General features: G+C 44.2%; 1 protein-coding gene across 1 annotated transcript in view; it reads left to right on the top strand.

The window, feature by feature from the left end:
- The window catches only part of LOC311502394 (rho guanine nucleotide exchange factor TIAM1-like), a 51,651-nt gene that overhangs the window by 5,867 nt on the left and 22,767 nt on the right, over positions 1-23,017 (top strand). The window contains exons 2-11 of the mRNA XM_084564600.1: positions 9,352-9,457; positions 11,671-12,332; positions 12,995-13,275; positions 14,253-14,525; positions 14,635-14,866; positions 15,512-15,684; positions 16,345-16,569; positions 17,958-18,143; positions 20,527-20,673; positions 20,935-21,009. Of these exons, the coding sequence (XP_084420726.1) occupies positions 11,678-12,332; positions 12,995-13,275; positions 14,253-14,525; positions 14,635-14,866; positions 15,512-15,684; positions 16,345-16,569; positions 17,958-18,143; positions 20,527-20,673; positions 20,935-21,009 (2,247 nt within the window). The 5' untranslated portion in view covers positions 9,352-9,457; positions 11,671-11,677. The remainder of the gene's footprint in view (positions 1-9,351; positions 9,458-11,670; positions 12,333-12,994; positions 13,276-14,252; positions 14,526-14,634; positions 14,867-15,511; positions 15,685-16,344; positions 16,570-17,957; positions 18,144-20,526; positions 20,674-20,934; positions 21,010-23,017) is intronic.

The raw sequence follows: 23,017 nt of genomic DNA on the forward strand, positions 1-23,017 counted from the left end.
TCTTATACTGCAACTTTGATCGAAACAAGCAATTGGTGTCCAGGAAACGGCAATTATTGTTACTATTTTCTGACTGAATGAATCAAAACATATCAACAGAATAAGTCAGATATAAAATAATCATTATTTGCAAACCTGGAAGCTTAACCTTTGTGTCTCTGTCAGGGAAGCAGACCTATTGTGTGCAAAGAGAGCGGTTTGCTATTGTTGAAATTTGCGGAACATCGATGCAACATTTTTGCACGTAGGTCCCCTTTAATTATATGAATTTGGCACACCTTACTGCATGCAAGCAATGTCCATGGGTGCAAGTGAGATGCACAAAGAAAGAAGGAAAGGCGGAAAGTTTAGGGTTGTTTTTTGTTTTCAAAAAAAAAAAAAAAAAAGTGTTGTGTTTGTGTGTCCCAGAACTGTACCGTATTGTTTTGGAGGTCTGTGTCCCATGCTGAGCAGAGACTCAGAGACGCAGCACACTGAGCTGATGTTTGTCTGTCAAATTCTTCCTGGAGCATTCCTTACCCCCATCGCTCACTGCAGTTCATTGTCTCATGTGTCTCCTTCAAGGAGGCACTTTGTTTGCGAGCCCCGCTGTTGACTCAGGTGCAGGGATGCACTAAGATTACTTCCATATCCCGTTGTCCCCCTTCCCCCACCTCCCTCCAGACTTGGCCTGTGCTGCCCATTCCTCTGCTTCCATCTTTCACCTGCATCATCTCTGAGGGTTTGTTTTGCCCCAGTGTCTCTTTCCTTAAGCTCTCATTTCTTTCTTCCTCTCCTTGGCATATTCTCCACTTACCTGCCCTGTTGTTATGCCAAACCTCCTACCTTATTGCTCCCTGGCAATGATTAACTTTAGAGGATTTTGCAAAGCCTTCTGCAATAATCTTAATTAATAAAGTCTTAGCAGCACTGTTATACTTTATTAACTGTCTCTGCATATCAATTCCATTGAAATAAGACTAATAATTATGACCTTCTTGTGGTGTTTACATATTAATCTTTGTTGCACTGTTTTGATTTAGACTTCCGTTCAATACATTGTGAAGTTTGTGATTTTAAGTTCACCTTTATTCTGCACAACTCAGCTAACTCGGCTATTAAAGTGCTCTTGTAACCCTGGATTAATGGGAAATACAGGGTAATGGGCACTATAAATCAAACTGTCAAACTATTAGATTAATATGGATATTTATACATAGCCTGTGTGCAAATATTCATTTCATTCTTCTATAAAAACATAGCTTGAATGATAATTAAGTTGCTTTTATGATAGATTTTCTTTCGTAAATACAGAAAACACAGTTTGGCCTTTATTTTAGCACCGTTTCTATTTATGGGCTCTATCTTTCTTACAGACAATCCTGTCACGCCTAAGCACACACTAACAAGGACAATGGCCCCTTCAATGGCTCTCTCCAGATAGTTTTCCAGTCATATCATTACTGACAACAAATCGGGCTTGTTCACATCTGCCCTACTTTGAACTGACGCGACTATCTATCTCTATCAGCCCCTCAGGACCTATCAGCACCACTCCACCTCTTTACCTCTCATGTCTCCTTCCACCTCAGCACACATCATTCATCTGTCTTACCTGTGGCCCAACACTCGATTCCACCGGCTCCCCGCCGCATTAACAGCCTCTCATCCCCCTTTCAAAGCCATCATCACTTTTTTTTTTCCCAGACTCTCTTGCGGCTCTCATCCCATCCCCCCGTCTCAACCTCCCACCTCAGCCAGCCTACCTTTGCCTAAAACCCTCTTATCCCTCTCTCTCACCCACTCAGCCGCCCTGTTATTTCGCCGTCCCTTCAGCCTGCACAGAGCTGAAATAGAAATATTACCTGCCAATTTGGGTCCATTCACACCTTTCCATGTTTGTCTGCGGGTGTGTATACTGCATGTCTAAATGTCTGGCTTTGTGGTGATGCCAAGGTTTAACTGACATAGATATCTGAAGACAGCATTTGATGCTCGATATGTCAATTTTCAGCCTTAGGTTATTCACGTTAAGACTACATTTGTTTTGAAAGCTCACATTATGAAACATACTGTACAGTTTGTTGCGGTAAGCTACTCAATTATTTAAGGCTCACGGCTCTTTTTACAGTATGGTCCATCCACACTTCATTACTTTATTGACATGTCAACAACAGACTCATTTAAGGTACTGGGGGACATAGGCACCGTAAGCTATGCACGTAGCCAGCGCTGGTGAGAGCCATTTATACGTGTGCGTTCTTTGCCGCCACAACGCCTGGTTACATTTCTGGGGAGGTGCACGTCAGGCTACGGCGTTAGGGTCTGCGTAGGGTCTGGGCTGTTGCCGTAGCTACGCCGTCAAAGTGGTGCAGAAGCCTGAACCGCCTATAAGCTCAGAAGAATTTCTCTCAGATAAAACTGACAAACAAGACACTTCGTAGAACAAATAAAGCAAACAATTCAAACACAAACATTACAAGATACAGAGCAAACATAAACGACTCATTCATTCATTCAGGGTTCATTCATTCATTCATTTATTCCTTCTTTCATTGAATAATAATACTGCCATAGACTGTGCATTAGCATGGGCCAATGCTCCGTTATGGCACCCATAGCGCTGTGGTATGGTGGAGCTGAGGCGTATGGGGGATGCCCAGGTAGAGAAGTAACGACCTGTGACGGCACCCAAGTCACTCAGAGCGACCCTTTATCATGCATAAATGTATGCCTTGATTTAAATGACTGACCTGTAGAAGAATTCATCCGATGCAGTTGAGACGAACAAGGAAATTAGTCACCAGGATGTTTGTTTCTGCTGGAAAATATATGCGTAAGCACTGAGGTGGGCGGTGTAGTGGTTAGCATTGATGCCTCACAGCAAGAAGAAGAAGAAGCCGATGTACCCCGCCTCTCGCGCAATGACAGAGGACAAGCAGTTATGGAAAATTAATAAACATTGAGGTTTGGGAGCATTTAGTTGCTTTTGGAGACAGCCTCAAGTGGCCATTCGAAGTACTGAAGTTTTTGGCACTAAACATATTGGCTTCGATTTTCAGCCCTTGGCGTTGCGCTTGGGATTGCACCTCCTCATTGTTCCAGTTTGTAAATTTTGTGTTAATCATTTCTTTAAAGGATTTGTCTGAGAATTTTTGACTGACACAGTCATTGCCTAAAGATGACTGACTTGCTCAGGCTACAGTACTTGAGTTCCCTTTTCCACGTATCATTTCACAAAATTCAGCTACACTGCCACGTCCGCCCACTGCTCTCCTTCAAGTTTTTTTTTTCTGTATACTTCTTCTTATTTTGGCACTCCCAGCTACTCCTCCCCTAGGCTGTGTCCGCCTGGGTTCTGCAGTTTGGAGCACAGCGAGCGTCTCATCCCACTCCTCCTGGATAATTAAACAACACTCCTTTTACTGAATCTCGCATATTCGGGACAGCACATCACCATATGAATATTCACTTGATTGGTTTTGATGAGTGGGAGTCGATTGTCTGCGCAATCACAGGTTCGTCAGGAAGAGCGTTGATTGAGGATTGGGAAAAGAGGGAGATGATTTATTAATATTTAACAAACAGTAACGGTTCTTTTTTGTCATTTGCAATTCAACCTGCTGCACTGCATGGTTATGAATGAGAGGATTTCAAGTGGCACATTAGCCTACGACAGAAGTCCAGGAAGGATTTAATTAACACTGACATGCCTTGATCCTGACCTTGGGAGAATGGAGGGCTCTGATCAAATAATGTAACAGCCTCGCATTAAAATATATATCTTTAAAATACCATAGTGAGAGTTTCATGTCTTTAAATTCATACAAGGCTCGTTGAGCGTTAGCAGACTGTAGCCGCGGCCCCATGCATTCATTGACTCTTCTGGGCTTCTCACTCAATGGCGGGCTTGTGGTAGCAGAAATTTGCTTTAAAATATGGTAATCCTTGGCTGCACCATGCCGCACAGACAGTCAGCTGAAATCGGAGTTAAGGAGCGCACAGCGTAAGCTCCGAGAGAGACGGAGGAGCGTATTTAATGAGGTTAGAAACACTTGAGGAGCCAGTTTGAGTGAATTGGCTGACAGTGAATTCCTCTGGCCTATCCTCCCCTGTCACAGTGACCCAAAATCTAAAACCTTTCATACTATCTTCACCTTCTGGCACACATTTTTGTCTTTACAATAACTGCTAGTAAATTTGTTATTATTATATCACAATCTTAAACAAATAGAGGAGGCTGTAGTAATTGAAGAACAATCATCTTCTTTCCTCCCACTCTGCTTTTTGTTTTATTCTTTACCTCCGTAAGCTATTCAGGAAGCAACCATCATTTCCCCCCTACCACTTTATAGAAATGAATGTTTGATTTAAGTAGCAGCCGAGACTCATTCTTGCAGGCACGCTGTTTGTGTGTGTGCATGTGTGTGTTTAAGCGGGGAGTGGGGGGAGGTGGCGCGTGCCTTGTCAGATCCCGAAAGGATGAATAAGAAGCTAATCTCCGTCTTCCAGGGAATTCTGCCGGTGATGTCTCAGACAGTCCCGTCTCAGAGGGACTGTGTGAGTGCAATGGAGTGTGCGCTCCCATCTCAACAATAGGATGTTTCCAGAGCATATCTGGCTCTTGTCTCGGTGACATGCATTTCCTCCTCGAATGTGAACAACGCACACACACCTAAGTGTGGATATACTGATCCTTCATTTTCGGGACCATGAGCCTTCCTGCGCCCAGGCCTGATTCAGTGTGTTTGTTATCTTGAAAAGCTGATTTGCTCGGCGTAAAATCACAACAAGGAAACCCCAGTGTGCACACCTGCACGTTTGCAGGTGTGTATTTCTGAAGGTGAGTGCAGGTGTGCGTGCATAAGCGGGGAGCCTGGAGACACTGATAAAACCATTTGCCAGATTCTCATGGTAATCTATTTTGACTTGCTTGGTAATGGAGTTCCCTCCCATCCAGAAATTCCTTTGTTTACCCCCCTCAGAGAGCGTAAACCTCAGCGGCTTCACTCCCCGCATAGCAATCTTAGGAATGTAAAAAAGATGCGGGAAAAAGGCCTGAGGGTAGGGTGATCCCCTGTGACTGTGTCATGTGTTTTGAAGCTTGATGGGGGGTGGTCGCGGTTTGAGGGTGCAGGGAAGGTCAGAGAGGCCGGTCGAGGTGAGAGCTTCTCTGGTTACAGCGGTGTCTAGACTGGTCTCTACTGTTGCCAGTCTATGTTTCATTTGATCATTTATTTTAGAGAAGACACTAGATGATGAGGACAAAACACATCTTAAACTCTCTTTTAAAATTATGTGTAATACGTAATAGCTAACAGCGGAGACAAACTACTAATCAAGTTCATAGTAAAACAACACTTAATTCTGCAGTACTGAATGAACACACTGAAGTTCTTTATGAGAGCAAAAGACAACTTTCTTTCTTCGTAGATGGGATGTACAGCAGGTTGATTATTGTCCATGAAGACAATGGCTGATACAGATTCTTCTGATCACCTTCACTGCTTTGCATAAGTAGTATACACCGATCAGCCACAACTTTATGACCACTGACAGGAGAAATAAACAGCATTGACCATCTTGTAACAACACAATGTTCTGCTGGGAAACGTTGGGACCTGGCATTCATGTGGATGTTACTTAGACATGTACCACAAACCCAGACCAGATCAGGCACCCCCACCCCATAGCAATGACACTCCTTGATGGCAGCAGCCATCCCCAGCAGGATGCAGCCTGACACAGGCACGCACACAAAAACAGTTTAGGAACAACTAAACATGAAAAGCAGCACAAGGTGTTGACCTGGCCTCCAAACTCCCTAGATCCCAAACTGAACAAGTATCTGTGGGATGCACTGGAACAAGCCTGATCCACAGAGGCCCCTCCCCTCAACCCATAGGACCCAAAGGCCCCCATTAACACCATTCTGTTGCCAGAAACCACAGGACACCCTCAGAAGGTCCACATCCATTCTCTGAGGAGTCAGAACTGTTTTGGAGACCTACACAATGTTAGGCAGGTGGTCATAATATTGATCTATTGATTGATTTGATTTGATCTGATTGATCTATTGTAAAAATCATGTCTTTGTGTAATGAAGCTGCGTCTTTTGGCAACCAATAAAAGTTTCAACAGCTCCTCCAGACGCAGTCTAGACTATGACAGGCTTAAAAATGAGAAAGCACTGAGACTTTTGAGATGTTTTGTTTGGCTTCATTCACAGTACAGTCAGTGTTGTACAGTAGTGCACAGCCACGTCAAGTGAGGTTTTGAGTCTGAGGAGCTGAGCTGTGTGTCATGTTGGGTGGAGCTGTGAGACAGGTGCAGAGATAAAAAAGACTGGCAGGAAGAAATAGGGTGTGCCTGCGCCGTGGCTGTTCTGACAGGCCTTTGGTATTTTTCCAAAGAGTTTAAGTGTGTGTGTGTGTGAGTCAGAAAAACCTGCTTCCATTTCTCTTGGGACCATGCAGGTGTGTGTGACTGGAAGCGTGTTTCCCTTCATGCCGTTGCTCTATACCGTCAACAGCCGCAGAGGACTACCTGCTTTGCGTGTCGGTGTGCGTGTGTGACGTGACAGACGCGAGGGCCTATAGGTGTTGAACATCTTTCTAATGCAACCGTCGCGTCGTTGCGATGTAAGTTTGACAGCTGCGGGGCATAGTTGTCTCTGGCACTGTAGGTAAATGGCACATCCATTCCCAGAACAATGCTCATCCCTGTCATTGTCTCGCTCTGATTTCGTGATTTAAACTCAGCCAGAAGAGCTCTCCACTCCGCGCTCAAAGAACAGCGCACTCACCATTTAAACATGTCCGCTAAAACATTTAGTAAATAAATATCAAATATTGAGCTTAAAACGAAGTGAAGAGTTGTGTTCAGTGCATCATTTATGGGATTTTATTTTCTTCTGCGTCGTTCTTTGTCTCCCCTCAGTGTGTGTGTGTGTGTATGCTCGAGCTGTGAGTGGGCACGTCTTCATGATAATGATGCTTCGGCTGCTGTTGCGCAGGCCATTGTGTTAATACACTCTCTCAATGTGTTAATATACTGCGAGAACGAGAGGCTGAGAGAAAGAGAGCGAATAATTATGTTTCCCCTTTTGTCTCGGCTCCCTCAATTAAGTCTGAAGAGAGGCAGACAGAGCACATGTCTACTTATCCACTTAAAGCTCAGCAACAATAGGACCCCCCAATTTCTCTATTTTTTCCCTCTCCCTCTCTCTCTCATTTTTTTTCCTCACTTTTCCCTGCCAAACTTCTATTCATAGCACAGTACCCCAATATTTTCTGCTCCCCCACCCTCCCCCCCTTGTGTGTTTTTCGTCTCCAACCTCGCCTCACCTCCCGGCTCCACGTGGGTTTAGCAGAGAGGTCTCCCTCCTCTCCCTGCTCCCCTTCTCCTTCCTCCGTGCCTTGCTTCAGGGCACAGGCGAGAGGAAAAAGAAAACGGCGAGACTAAACATTTCAGACGGTTACACTGCCAGAGGAAAGGCAGCGGTTTGATTTCCCCTGTGTTGTGTTGGAGGGGATCGTCTTGTTTGTTTGGCCTGCGTGTGTTTGTGTGTGTGTGTTTTCACCTTGCCTTCAGAAACAGACCGAACTATGCGTTGTACGTATGTCCTCGTGACCTTTTGTCAGTTTAAAAAGGTCATCAGGAAGTATAACGCCTGCATTTGTTGTTATGTTTTTACATAACAAATCTTTCATGCACTACCTATCTACAAACAGCATTTAGATTTTTGCTCAATTTGACCACAAGTTCCACTGATGCCAGATTTAAAAGGAAAGCAGGGCTTGCTTCAAAATAAATATTCAGCATCTGCAAAGCATTGGGTGTGCATTGTGTGTTTCTGTTTGTTTCCGGGGGGGCCGAGGGATGGAGGGTGGGCGGACAGCATGTGGGTTCAGGACAGAAGGGATGGAGTAGACAGGAGAAATAAAGGGCGGAGTGAGAGGCCGAGGAGAGGAGGGAGAGGAGAGGAGAGGAGGGAGAGGAGAAGTATCAGGGTCAAGTTTGGCTTACATAACTGCTTCCCACAGCTGGAAAATGTGCCGCAGTGGCTCAACGCATGGACACACAAACAGGCAATGTCAGAGTTGCCCGGTGGAACGTTACACGCTGAGCAGGCTTCCACTTCTCTTATTGTCCTTACCACTTCTCCTTTTCTGAACTCTCATTTCTTGGTCCTTTCCTAGAAGCGTAGCGCCCTTGGTTTCTTGTATGTCTGCCTGAGAGAATAAGCAAATCAACAGTTTTATCTCTTTTCTATCAGTAATAATAAAAATAGCAGCTAGCTGTCGAAGTAACATTTCATTTGTACCAGCACTGTAGACCCAAGGGAACAAACCAAGGCTTCTTTTGCATTCTGTCGAAAATGACTCAACAGATGTGAAGCTTCGAAACAGACCCTGTGTTGATGGCCATCTGCTTTGAAGCCGAAGGAGAATGTCTTTTTTTAATACATGACAGTAAGATTATATTCTCTCCCATCTTTTTCCCTCTTATTGTCTTTTCAGATTGCAAACAAATTTGACAATCATGCGTGCAACGTGCAGGGCAGCAGGTAGTCAATAAGAAGGTTGCTCTGGGCTTGGGGGAATATTCTCACAGACAAAGCAGGATCATCAAGGATATCTGCCTTGTTTTGGTGGAGAACTTAATCTAGATATGCGCTGAAAACATGAGCAGATCTGCACGCAGGCAAGCATGCTTGCGTTTTCAACACACAACACGTTTGCTATACATAGCACATTATGGAAATCTTGGTCTACCCTAAGCGGCTCACGGCTGGCATTAGAGAAAATTAGGCCGTGCTGGCAAGGATCATTTAATTGAGTCTTAAGCCCAAAATCATACTCCATAGCTTCTTTCATCTTCTGTCATATGTGTGTGTGTGCGTGCTGGCTTTTCTTTGTCTTCAGGGGTGTTTTCCCAAAATGTTTTGTGCACATGCATGCCTGTGCATGTCTGCATGGTTTCAGGTGGGCAATGAGTTCCAGAGAAGAGTTCAAAGAAATTGTGTCAGATTCTGTGAGCCCCTCAAGGCACAGGCAATGCATTAGAGCTTTGTTTCCGATCACCTGTGTGTATTTGATGAATGCCCTGATTCATTCTTGTTTGTCTGCTGTGTTTTTTGGACCACCAAGTCCTTTACTCTCGCTTCTAAAGCACTTCGTACAGCAGCTTTCCATTCAACTTTACATCACCTGCTTTATGTAACACACCTGACAGGTCCTCCTGCAGTAGTTTCACATGTACCGTCCTCTTCTGGTCTTCTCACCTCTCATCTGTGTGCGTTTGACACATCAGGTCGCTTTGAAGTTGTGAGAGCTCCCCTGAACCACTTCTTCTTCTTGTTTCTCTCAGGGCAAACTGACAACACCCTTTGAGGATGGGCGGGGGATCATGCGGTCGGTAAAAGTTGACACCACACAGACGTGGGGAAGCTGGTGATGCGGCTACTTAACCACAGGTAACGGCCACTTTTACAGATTGGTGTCCATGCACTGCACGAATGTGAAGAAATAATTTCATTTGAATTTAATCATTGAATATAAACATAACCAAAAAAAAATCTCTTATTATTTGTTTTGCTGCATTAACTTAAAGTAATTTTAAATTATACTGTCATATGCATGTTCTAATCCTGTCAACTTCCCCCTTATCTGTGCTGCTTTCTCTGAAAAAGCCATTTTTAGATTCTCCTGGCAAAGCAATATTCATAAACAAAGAAAAATCACTTGTTAAAACAGACTTTTTTTGTCCGTCTCTCAGTTTGAGCCCACACTAATGGTGTGGGTTTGATGAGGTGTGACTCAAAGAGGACGAACAGATCCGACAGCAATTGACTCAGCAGTTCCGTGTGCTTATATAACGCGGAGCAAGAGGTGAAGGGAACTGCTGATATAACGTTATGATCAACAGAAATGCAGCTAAAAACAACTTGTTCCTGTGATGGTTTTTAACTCACTCGGGAATACGGCCAATGCATATGTGAGGGAGAAAAGTGCCGCGCTGCCACTTCTAAGTTGAACACGTTCATCAGTGTCTTGCGGCAAACGTGCACTGTGCATAAGACTTAAAGGGGAATTACCATTTTTTTTTACAACCTGGACCTTATTTCTGGCATAAAATACGATCGTTTACTCACCCATATAACTTTGGTGTCATTCGGAAGATATTTAGATCCAGCGGAGTGCCGCGTATATCCATATAGTGGGAGTGGCTGGGGCACCGAAACGCAGCCTCTAAACAACACATTATCTGCTGCGAAACTCATTTGTTTCACCAATATTTTGTTATGATACGCTAGTGCTATTCCCCATTGTGTCTGGAGTTACCTGTTGTCTATTGTTCTTTGGCCAGCTGTTCCTCTCTCTGCCTCCGCATCCTCCTCTCAACAAGCTTCTCATCCGTATAATCTGGCTCGAAACAGTAAGGACGTCCATCATAAACAAAGTCTTCGTCCACAACCTCAGAATCGGAAAAATATTCAGCCATGTTGCAAAAAACTAGCAGTAGCAAATTACAGGTAAACGAGCCGACCATTGTGGGTGCACGTGGCGCTCAGAGATGACATCATCCAGGTCAGAAGTTAGTAGGTCAATCTTCAGACCCCGGATGATGATAACAGGTAACTCCGGACTCAACGGGGAATAGCACTAGCGTATCATAACAAAATATTGGTGAAATGAACGAGTTTCGTGGCAGATAATGCGTTATTTAGAGGCTGTGTTTTGGTGCCCCAGTCACTCCCACCATATGGATATACGTCCGCTGAATCTAAATATCTTCCGAAGGACTAAAAATGACACCAAAGTTATATGGGTGAGTAAACGGTCCAGGTTGTAAAAAACGGTAATTCCCCTTTAAACGAAGAAACCGCGTAGATTAGATTTGCGTGACCAAAAATTTTACTGGAATGAAAATTTTAGGCTTTTCAGGTGTTGGATGGTGTAGGATTTAATCAGACAAAACAAAACAGGGAAATCTGCTACCCCATTACAGTGTCTTGTCATAAGCAAATTACCAAACGTCAAGGTCAGTATTAATGGCCAAAAAGTGACCACGAGAGAAGTCCCCACCTTGACTCTTGATACCTAATTTGTGATGTTTAAGTCTGCCAGGCCTTCACAGAGATTTGGCCTACCACCGTTATTCACTCATGCAGCCCACTGAGGGATCTTCTTTCTGGCAATGTGTGTGACTGACTAAACATATTTGTCATAGTATAAATGTCAAGAACATGCTCTCCAAACCTCATTCAGATCTTTGTTACTGTATAATCCATATTTGTTTAGTTTGCAGGCGTGTGCCTTAAAAGTTTTTGACCATACCATCAATGGATTAATTGCTAACAGTTTAGACTTGATTTTAAAGCCAACTGAATATCTCTGAAACTTACTGTATGTACAGTAGGTCTTGCAGTACAGTACAGATTAAATACAAATCTGACAACTCCCTCAATTAAAACAATATTAAGAGCAGTATTAAGACTGATGATCTTTTAAAATAACATAAACAACTCTTGTTGAGTTTACTCCCGGGTAAGAGCATACCATAGATGAATAAAGTTAATAAATTGGGTAGAAATCCGTAAATACCTTTTAAACATTTATAAGAATGAGTCGCAGCCTAAATTAAGGGAGAATGTGAACACTGTTTTACCTCTTCCTTACTCCACAGTTGAATCATGGGAAACGTGGAAAGTCAAAATGGGGACAGTGCTTTCCACAGCGATGTCAGTGGACACATCTCTCGTAAGCACACATCCCGCTCACTTCGCCTCTCTGGCAAGCAGTCGATCGCCCGCCGTTCTAGGCACTCTTCCTCAGTGAAACAGGAACACAGGAACTCTGAAGCCTCGACTCGCTCCTCCAGCACCCCAAGCATCCCACAATCCTTAGCGGAGAATGGCCTGGAACTTTTCAACGCAGGAGAGGAGTTCGGGGAGTTTGGCATCAACCCACACTGGACACAGCGCGTCGCCATGACGATGAGGCCTGAGTCCTATCAGCAGGATGACGACACCTTGGCCACACCGACTCCCGAAACCTCAGAGGCGGACACCATTGCTCAGGATGGAGGAGAGGACTCAATGGGGGAGGGAGAGGGAGAGGGAGATGTTATTGGGGCCGAAAGATACCTCCAGCGAATGACTGAGGGTCCCAGAGAGGGGGGGAGTTTTAAGAAGAAGCGGTCGAAATCGGCGGACATGTGGAGAGAAGACAGCCTGGAGTTTTCTCTGTCTGACCTGAGCCAAGAGCATCTCACCAGCACTGAGGAGATAATCGATGGGGGAGAAGAAGAAGAGGAGGAGCGGTTTACATGCCCCAGAGGCAGTGCAGGTGAGGATGGTGAACACACAAACAGACCAACAGTCAGTGGTCATAATGTTATGCCTTGTGTATTTTCTGATAGAATAGATAATGACATCTCTACATTTTGTACATTGTTGTTAATAAAACACCTAGGCTGTCCAAGAAACTGTTGACTGATGACTGTTAAAAGCGTATCTTTGCGCATGTGCAGGGCTGTTTCAAGTCTGTGTATAGGTGATGAGGGGGCGAGAAGTGGGAAAAACTGCAGGGGCTCACTGAGGATGGAAAAATGATTTGTGAAAATCTGCTGATTGAAGGTTAGCTGCCATCCATCAGTCGCTGCAGTTCAGTTGATCACAGAGCTGTTAGCCTAACTGGCACTGTGCAGGAGCTGCAGGAGCTCAGCGAGACAGCGGGCGGTAGCTAGCAACTTTACCGCTGAAGGTCTTAGTGCTGCCATACGTGGTCGACTGGCTCAGAATAATGAATACGTGCTTGCTGCAGACACATACACACATGCACACACACACAGACTGAAAATCACTGACGAAAAAAAATCATACAGAAAGTAATCAGTAATCTGAAAGCAGTCCGAATGCACTTAACTCACCTTGCTCTCTCTCTATCACACACACACACACACAAAAAGACACACACAGCCCTGCAATAACCACCTGTGTATGTTCCAGGCTCAGCTGAAAGGGCAGCGTCTCTGGACCATCTGTGCAGCCAGCAGAGTCCTGGCCTCAGGGGGCAGAGGAGACGCAACGCTAAAAACCGCAGAGAAGCAGAGTGTGGAGGAGAAGGGGAGGGGGGGCTGATGTCTCCAACCGAGGAGGATGGCGGCGGGTATGGAGCGTTCACGCTCCCATGCCGACGTTCACACTGCCTTTCCGAGGGCTTGGCAGGCCTCGGTATTCCAGCTGCACCATGCCCTGCCTTCCAGGGACGACGGGCACAGACGACTCAGGTTTGATCACATTTCACAGCATTATAAATCATTACACATGCAGACAAAATAGCAGTCAGGGTAGAGTGTCTTCGTCCTCTACTTTAGTCTCCTTTCTGATATACAGAGCCCTAAGCTTAGAATGATAGAATGATAAATGGCTTCGTTTAGTGTCCAGGAAGTTCAGACAGCGGACATCAGTCAATACAGTAATTAAGACATTTCCTGTGTGTGATATGCTCTGCACTCGTGTATATTTGTGTATTTGGAAAGGGTATTACAAGGGCTCACATAGAAAGTCACTGTGGGGCTTTGATTTGCTCAAACAGAAAGAGACAAAGCTAAGTCAGTGCTTTTTTTATATCACCAAAAAGCCAGCTAATAGGAGATTCACTGGACAAAATAGAAACTACAATAGTGGAATAAGAAAGTCCACATGCTTTCTGTTATTAGTCATGTCATTGATTAAAAGTTCCCAAATAAGAAGGAAGTACTAAAACAGTGAACCGGGCTTTTCTTTCAACTCATTCCCACAACCCCCAAGCACCCGCGGATAGCAGATCACCCTAAGTGCTTATTATAAATTCATCTAGCCAGGCTGAGGGGGTTGTTAGATATAAATAGACTGACAACACAGCAAAACAAAGAGGAAAAAGAACAGAGGGAGTCTCAGTTTGGTGAGAGGACAGAGAGCCTCCTGCTCAAACGCTTTTCTTTGATCGGATGCACAAAGGCGCCAAGCAACATGCACATCCACACTAAGGTATACCCAGAAACCTCTTGTGCAACATAAACTGTCAGGTTGATTTTAGAGAAATAACTTCTTGTGCAGACTGGCAGGTTTGTTTTTCCAAGGCAGACTTTTACGTCTTTCTCTGCGCGTCTGTTATGTCACCAGTTTATTTTTTGACTATCCAAATCTAGCAGTTCCTGCACTTACATGAATAATTCCTCAGTAAATCATTTCTGTTTCCACTCTGTTTTTTTCCATATGACAGGACATCTCTGGTGTTTTGGGCGAGGGAAGTGAGTACGGAGACAGTGGAATTGATGGCGTTGCCGCTGAGATAGATGGGGATGGAGAACTGGTGTCCCGGCGGGGTAAGACCATGTCGGCCTCTTTCTCGGTGTACTCGGCCGCTGAGAGCAGTCTCTTCAACGGGAGCGACAGTGGGAGCAGCAGCGCAGGAGGAGGAGACGGACGAGGGGGCGAAGGAGGCAGGGGAGGAGTGTACGAAAATTTCCGGAAGGAGCTCGACAATCACGCCTGGGTTGGTTACTTTTTGCATTAATCTGTGGGTATTTCTTTAGACTATACAGAATGTTTGATAGATCCACTATGTGTCTAATCCCTCCATCTTTCAATCACCGTTTCTTTAGACAAATCGGGGTCGAGACTGCACAGAGGAGGCCAGCTCTGCTGTAAGTGACGAGCAGAGCAGCGGCACGCTGAGCAGTGCGTATCCATCCGACACTGTGATAGGCTGCGCTCAAGGCACAGTCAGGAAAGCAGGGGCTCTGGCTGTGAAGAACTTCCTGGTTCATAAAAAGAACAAGAAGGTGGAACCTGCAACGAAGCGCAAGTGGAAACACTACTGGGTTTCCCTGAAAGGTGTTGCATAGACTTCTTTTAATATTTTTATCTATATAAGATTTACTGATTTTTGTCCATGTCCACTTTAATACCTGCCGTCGTCGTGGTGATACATCCATGTGGCATCCTAACCTGACTCCATCCAGTTTAATATCCCACACTCTCTCTCCCGTTAGAGACAATAATCACATCAGTCTTCACATCAGTCTTCACACGGTCCGTGCCCTTGGCTGTCACCCCTACTGTCCTCCCTCGCACTTTTCTGTGTGGCCTTACGCTTCCTCCGCTCGGCCTCATCACAATTTAATTTTATGCTGGGATCCGTGCCTAATTCAATCTCGTCCTCTTGAAATGCGTTAAGATACAGCATCTCCAGCTGCATTCCTGTCTGCCTCCACTGTCTGTATCCACCCCCCTAAAAATAAATGTCTCATCCTCCCGATCTCACGTCGCAAATTGGCACAAACAAGTAACAATCCGGGTCTGTAATTTTAATGCGGTTTTATTACACTGTTCAGTTATTATTATTATAATTATGAATTAGGTATCATAAACATTTTTTTTCACACACTTCCTTTTGTTTCCTTTTCCTTGTTTGCAGTCAATGGAATTAAATAAAATGGTAAATGCACTATAGTGACCTTCTTCCATTTGTTCCTCAAGGTTGCACGCTCTTCCTGTACGAATCTGATGGTCGCACAGTCATTGACCATAACAGCGTTCCTAAACACGCACTGTGGGTGGAGAACAGCATTGTGCAAGCTGTGCCTGAACATCCCAAGAAAGACTTTGTCTTCTGCCTCAGCAACTCAGTCGGGGATGCTTTCCTCTTCCAGGTGAGTGAGACAGTGGAATTTAAAACATCCGCATGACATAACTGATCTGTTCCTGTCAAAAACACACATGGGGGAGTGGAAGTATTTTACACAAACACACCAGCTAAGGCTAAGCTACGGTAGTTTTATATATATAGTACCTAGAAAAATAATGGCGGTTCACAGTTTTTCAATCATTTCCTTGTTTTTGAGACAGACAGAGATGGATGGAACTGAGGAGTGAGATAATTTCCCCTGGGTTGTTTGTGTATGTGTGTCTTTTGTGTGTGTGGCACACAAGTACATGACATTTAGCCATGTGTGGGAGATAAGACAGCCCTGTGTCCATGTGTTTGTTTTATGTCTGACATGTTTAAAGGCCACACTGTCATACTGTGACAGTGATTCACCACAGTGACCATTGTGTAGTATTCAAATATGTCTATTTATATTCATGGTAGCTCTCCAGAGCGACATTAAATCTATTAATGGGAAGATCAGTAATAAATTGATGATGAGATTATAGTGACCACCTTCTCCCAGAGGCCAATATTGAGACTCACACTGCAATTTTTTGAGCTGTCAGTTTCTTAATTAAATCTCCACACTGTTGTTTTGTTATGTTTTTAAAAACTTCAGGGACTTCCTCACCTATGTTTCTTTCCTTCCTCTTCTCGTCAGACATCAGGCCAGACAGAACTGGAGAACTGGATCACCGCGATCCACTCCGCATGTGCCGCCGCTCTTGCTCGGCAGCACCACAGGGAGGACACCGTGCGACTGCTGCGGACCGAAGTCCGCAAGCTGGAGCAGAAGATTGACATGGACGAGAAAATGAAGAAGATGGGCGACATGCAGCTGTCCACCGTCACTGACGCCAAGAAGAGAAAGACCATACTTGAGCAGGTATGGAGGCGAAATACTGCATCTGGTGAAAGCAAGCAAATAGACTGAAGCTGACACAATATTGTGTAGCAATGCAGCAATAACATGAATCAGACAGAAGACAAAAGCCTTTTTTCATAATGAAATAAATAAAATTTAACATCTATGTTATACTGATATGAACAAGCTTTGTAATCTCATGTGTTAAGAAAACTGCTTATGTCTTTAGCTTCCAGTTACCTTGAATCAAAACACCTAAGGGGCTCCACAGATGCACATATTTGTACCTTTGAAGTGCACTGATGTTCACGCACACTGAGCACTTGGCACTAAATCATCTTTACTGCGTGGCGTCATCCCGATAAAATGTTCTCAAGGAGTTGGCCCGGCCGCAGATGTTTTAAAATATCCCAACAGGTGCTCATTTACGAACACATGCAAGTGCAGTAAAATGCAGAAATATCCGTAACACATGCCGAAGCACAAGCGTTGCATACATTAGCGGGCAGGTGAACCGGAAAACTCTCGTTAAGCCTTTTAATGTTTAATAGCAGTTTTTGTTCACCCCAAGAGGAACGCAGCTTTATTTTTTACCTCATGCATGTCTGGAGCCGTTGCAGAAAGCGGGATTACATGTAAACATTGCAGGGGGGCTTAAGAATGTGGTCATTATCAACGTGCCTCTTTGTCTCAGCAAGCAACTATGTCTATGTATGTGTGTGGCAACAAAGAAAGTCAAAGAAATAAATCATACATGGAAAAGAACCTAGGAATGTTTGATCTTAATCATGCAGAGTTTTGACTGCCTACTGAAACGGCACATTAACTAAAACTGTGGCATCACAGGAGCCTCACATTCATCCGACACGGTAGTCAATTATACCATCGTCTGACTTCTTTCAAGATCCGCGTCTGGAACCACATTAATCCACAAATTGAGTTTACATAAATAAACATCCTGCCTTGGATCTATGTTGAACTTATAAAGACTCAAAAGAAAGAACAGCTCCATTAATGAGATTGAAGCCCTGGAACAAATAGTTGATGGCAGGAAGCGGTGCGAGCAAAGTCTAGTTTGTGTTTCATTGTGAGTCTGTGTGTCCCTGTGTTTCGCCTCCCACGGCCCACCCTGTGATACATTGCACATAGCAGCAGGTCGGCAACTGGTGGGGGTTGTGTTGGTGAGTAATACCTCTCCACAGGGGCTGCAGCACTCCTACATCTCACTCCCCCTGAAAAGACCAAATAATTATCTAACACAAAGGGATGCTTCGTGCATGTTTTACATTTTTTTTTGCTCTTTATCAGTGTTTTCGTTAGTGGACGGAATCCAACAGATAAATCAGCAAAGTTTGTTTATGTTGCATAAGTAGCAATACACCGTTTCCTTTTTTTTTTTTCTGTGTTAGATCTTCTTGTGGGAGCAGAACTTGGAGCGGTTCCACATGGATCTCTTCCGCTGCCGCTGCTACCTGGCCAGTCTGCAGGGCGGCGAACCTCCCAACCCCAAACGCCTGCTGGGCTTCGCTTCACGCCCCACCAAACTGGCCATGGGACGACTGGGAATCTTCTCTGTGTCTTCTTTCCACGCGCTGGTATGATTAAAAATGTCAATGCACCCACTTGCATCGGTGCACACACATAGAAAGTTAATTCCAGCTGTCTATCCAGCTAATTTGGTTCTTAAACCTAATCAGACCTCCTTAACCCTAAACTCTGCCCTGCGTGTCTCTGCATGTTCCAGCAGGCATTCCCGACTACCGACCCTCAATAGCAGCCCAGCTTGGAGAGTGGGTGTGAACTTCTTGTCACATACGCCTACTGAAAGCAAGAATGTCTGCTTGCCTGACAAATGTTCACATTAGTAGACACTGAATGTAACCTAAGGTTAAAATGCAGCACAACCGAATAAGCAAGCAGAGAGCAGGAAACTAGAATCTTTGGAGTTTGCACTAGATTCAAGATTCAATTTAACTGTAATTATACAACAGTAGATTGTATAACAAAGTCATGTAGTCCCTTTATGTTGCTCCCAAAAAAGAAAAGTTATACAAGAATGAATAAATAATCAAGTAATAAATAGAAAAACTAGTTCTGCAAACTCCTCTGTACGTCAGATGGCAGCAGTTTGAGCAGGCTGTGGTTTGGTGTCGTTTAGTATCTTTTGTGCTCTGTGCAGACACCTCATCTCACCTCACCAATACTGCTGATGCTCAGTTGAAGGATCACGTTCGGGGCGCCAGGTCAAGACAAGTCCAATTAGAAAGCTTCCCGCTTCTCCTATGTAAAGATTAAGAAGAAGAAGAAGCCCCTAACCTGGTGTTACCCAAATCAGAACTAGCCTCAACGCTGTTCTCACATTGATGCCTTGATAGGTACACACTGGGATGTATAGCCTCGCGCACACTGTGCTCACTACACAACATTTCGATCGTTCTCGTACAGTCTGTCAAAGCCTGAGACGAAAATGAAAACAACAGTGATTTAGTCAGTGGCTGTAGGCCAAGTCATGAGCTCGGTGCTCTAACGCTGTATTTGCTGTCATTCGGGGCACTCCAACTATGTATGGAATGAAACACCACCATAGATGGAATGATCTATACGGTGCTGTGTGTCACGCAGCTGGACGCCGTGCCAAATATCATCCGGGAAGGAAAGAGCAAAGGAAGAGGTGGAAACAGTGTCCCTGGAGACCAGTTTCGTACAAGCGGGCCATCAGATATGCCAAATATACACTAACTCACACGCACACGCACACACACACAGAACATCAGGCATTGACAGTGTTTTTTGGTGATTGGTGGATCAATACAAACTCTGTTAGTAAGCTGCCATCCCTGAGGCGCTTTCCCACAAACAGGCTTAACACTCTCTGCCCCTTGCCCCTCCTCCTTCCTTTTACTGCCTACACCCTCACTTCTTTGTCTGCGTCTATCTCCTTCAGTCTGTCTCTCCTTTTCCTTATCTGCCTTACTTTCTGATGTCTGCAATCTTTCATCTGTCCCTTTTCTTCCTGCATTTTACATTTTATTAATGAAATATTTAAATTTAAATAGCACTAATCATTAGCATCAACTTATTCCTATTACCTATAGCAAGTTTCCTGCCCTCTCTCTCAACTCTAGGTCTCTTTTCCTCTGTGTCAATTTTTTATTCCTTTCTACATTAATTCCTTCTATTCATCCGACTTGTTTTTATCTATAACCCAAAGAGACACTGTAATAGAACAAGCAGAATAAAGGCATCTTGCACGCAGCTTGCATAAGAACAGTCTTGAAGACAGCTTGGCCTATTATGTTTGAAGAGTGTGTCTCACGAGCAGCGACTGATAACGTGTCAACGCACACTGACACACATTCGCACAACTACAGTATGTGCATTGCGTGTGCATACAAAAGTCTGTACTTAGAGGTAACGTACAGTGAGTCTGATCTGATTCTAGTCCAGTAGTTGAGCGTGAATAACCCAGAAATGCCAAGAGCTGTTTCTCTATGCTCGTGTAGTAGGTCACCAGAGAAGATGAGAGGACGAAAGCATGCTGTGTGAGCCATTAGTGTAAACTGGGGTGCTGAAAATGTGTTTGTTGTTGTGCTTACAAGCCTGTGTGTGTGCATTTGTAAGCAAAAAGTGACTCACAGACCAAACACAGACAGCCACTAACGCCAGTGTGCTGCATGCACTGTGCCCCAGTCCCCTTATTCATTTGATGCTCAACACAAAACTGATTTAGTATCAAAGATACAAAAACATCCCAGTAGGGAATCGAACAAGCTTTGTAGCCAATGCAAAGCTGGATGCTGAACCCCTTTCGGAGACAACAGCTTAGTGACGTACTGTACAGTATATGGAAGATGTGATTGCATAAGAAATTACTGTACATTATGTTGTTGGTCGGTTTCTCTAAAATATCCAAGGATATTTAATGTTTAAATACCTTTTCCATTCATGCCACCTTCTCTGTGATCGTCCCTGTCGCAGGTGTCTGCCCGTACAGAAAGCAGCATCAGGAGGCGGAACCAGGCCATGCATCGTACCTTCAGTAAACGCCGCAGCCGCTTCTCCTCCCTGTGGGGGCTGGACACCGCCTCCAAGAGAAAAACCAAGGGACATCCCTCAATTGACCAGGTTACCATACTTACATATACTCACAGAAGCCTTTGATTAACTTCACAGTGTTTATTGACTTAAGAATTAGTGACACTGGATTCTGGCGATGATCCAAGTCAGCTGCTTACAAACCTGACATGCAATAGATATAATCCATAACAACATTACACGCTTGAGGTTTTTTTTAAATAAATGTGGATGTCATAAGTGCATCAAAGCTGCTCAGTAGGTGATGTATTTGCATGCATTTGACATATACCGTATTCTGTGTATTTGCAGGTGTTTGTTGATGGGATGGAGCCTGCGAGAAAACCTTTAGAGCGCATGTTTGAAGACTCCGCCAGTGAGAAATCTGTAAGAGCTCTGCCCCGTTTATTAGCCTTTCAGTAAAAATGTTTCTTTGTATTCAGGACTAACGTGAATTTGTGTCCTTCTCGACATTTGTCTGTGTGTGCTCTTATGTATTTCACCCCTTTTTGAACAGGAACAAGTCAGACTTAAAGCTAGGCTTAAGAGATCGGTGCAACAGCTCCTTAAACTTTTAATTTCTTTAAGTTCAATTCAGGCTCATACTAAATGGTACTAGATTGGCTTTAATGCTTGTCTCCATTTACATTGTACTTTCTCCCTCTATCCTGCAGCCAAAGTGAAATGACAAAAGCCACAGCAGATACAGTGGATGTTTATGTTTATGCTTCTTTAGTATTTTATCCACTACTAGAACCAGAGCTCTTGTAGCTGTGAGCTAATTCCTTGTCATTGTTTGCCTTTCTCATAAGCCAAGAGAAAATCACTGGGGCATCTGATAAAACCTCTGTACTTGCATAATGGTTTACGGGCTTCTTAAAACCCAGAGGCCAGCAGCATTGCAGGATTTTCCTCCTCCTTTCACTTAACTGAGATCCTTTTGGTGCTCTGGCTCTTCATTTAGCGGTTTATCTGGGGGGAGGCACAAAATCCCTGCAACCTTCCGCACCAAGGAGCATTTCTTCGGGGTCATTTTCAAGCTCTTGCTTTAATATTTGCAGACATCCCCTTCTCTCTTCAATGGAGACGGACTGGAGAAATTTGCTTTAAACTCCAAGAGCTGCAGAATATTTTGTTTAATGTAGATGATTTTAGATTTTATTCATGGTGCATAAACAACTTTTCATCTTCCACGGCTGATCCTCCTCCTACAACGAGCCATTCGATGTGCTTCAAGTCTTTGCACTACAGACTTTCTCTTTTTTTCCTCACCACTGGCCATTCTGCATCTTTGCCAGAAATACTCTATTATTTTTATTCTTTATTCTCTTCTGTCTTTGGAGTTTATCAAACAGCATTTCCAGATCAGGGTTGACAGGTTCCCTTTTCTTGTTTCATTTGCTCCAGGCAATTCCAACACAATCAGCATCAAATAGACTATCAGCTGGGGGGATATTCCTGTCTGCTAATCCCACAGAGACAAATTTGATCTGATATGTTCTGATCGTTAGCTTTCTGATGTTTCAACAGATTATGCAGACATTTGAAAATGTAGGGCCTGGTAGTTTCACACCATCTGCCCACTTGTGTACCTGCTGGACTGACCACAATTTACACACAATTGCAGTTAATGAATAATACCATTAGAAAGAAAATAGATACCAAAGGCCACCGTGGGACTGTGGGCTTCCAGTAGTACTTTATCACAGCCTGGTAAGTGGTGAATTTATATGAACCGTGAGGAAAAATTGGCCATTTACCCATGGGCTGTGCAGGGACAAGCACAGCAGCTCCATATTTCATGAGAACTGGTAAAAGGCAGCAGAGATGACGGGAAGGAAAGACAGCCCTCTGTCTGAACCCGGCAAAGGAAGCAAACTCTGCAGCAATAACCTGTTCTGGCTGAGGAAGCCTCCTGTGGCAGGATGGGAGATCAGTTTCCTTCCACCCACGCCCAGCTTCACGGATAACCGTAAAGAAATGTGCAAGATGTAAAATGCTTCAGTTGGTGGTAAAATGAAATGGAGCATCGGTGACAAAGCCTTTCTAAATGAGCGTTTTACAGAAAGATGAGTTCCAAATGTTCACACCTGATGGAGGCAGCTTTTATTCTCTATTTGTTCTGGGGATTCCCATTGTTGGTATAAGAGGGAGTGAAAGAAAATGACTGTTTAGTATGCCTCCTAGAAAGCCTCCACCCCCGAGCAGAGGCATCCTAGATAGGCCAGGAGGGGAGCCAGATGGTGCAGAGCAAGGCTGGGAGTTTAGGGAGTTGGGGGGAGGTACACATTACAGGCCCCCCAGTCTGTTGTCTGTCTGAAGAAAATGTGTGTGTATCTTTTTTTTTTAATAACCATGTGTGTCTGTGTATTGTTTGTGCATGCGAAAATGTCTG

Source organism: Chelon labrosus (genome assembly GCF_963514085.1).
Source record: "Chelon labrosus genome assembly, chromosome: 17".
Taxonomy (NCBI): domain Eukaryota; kingdom Metazoa; phylum Chordata; class Actinopteri; order Mugiliformes; family Mugilidae; genus Chelon; species Chelon labrosus.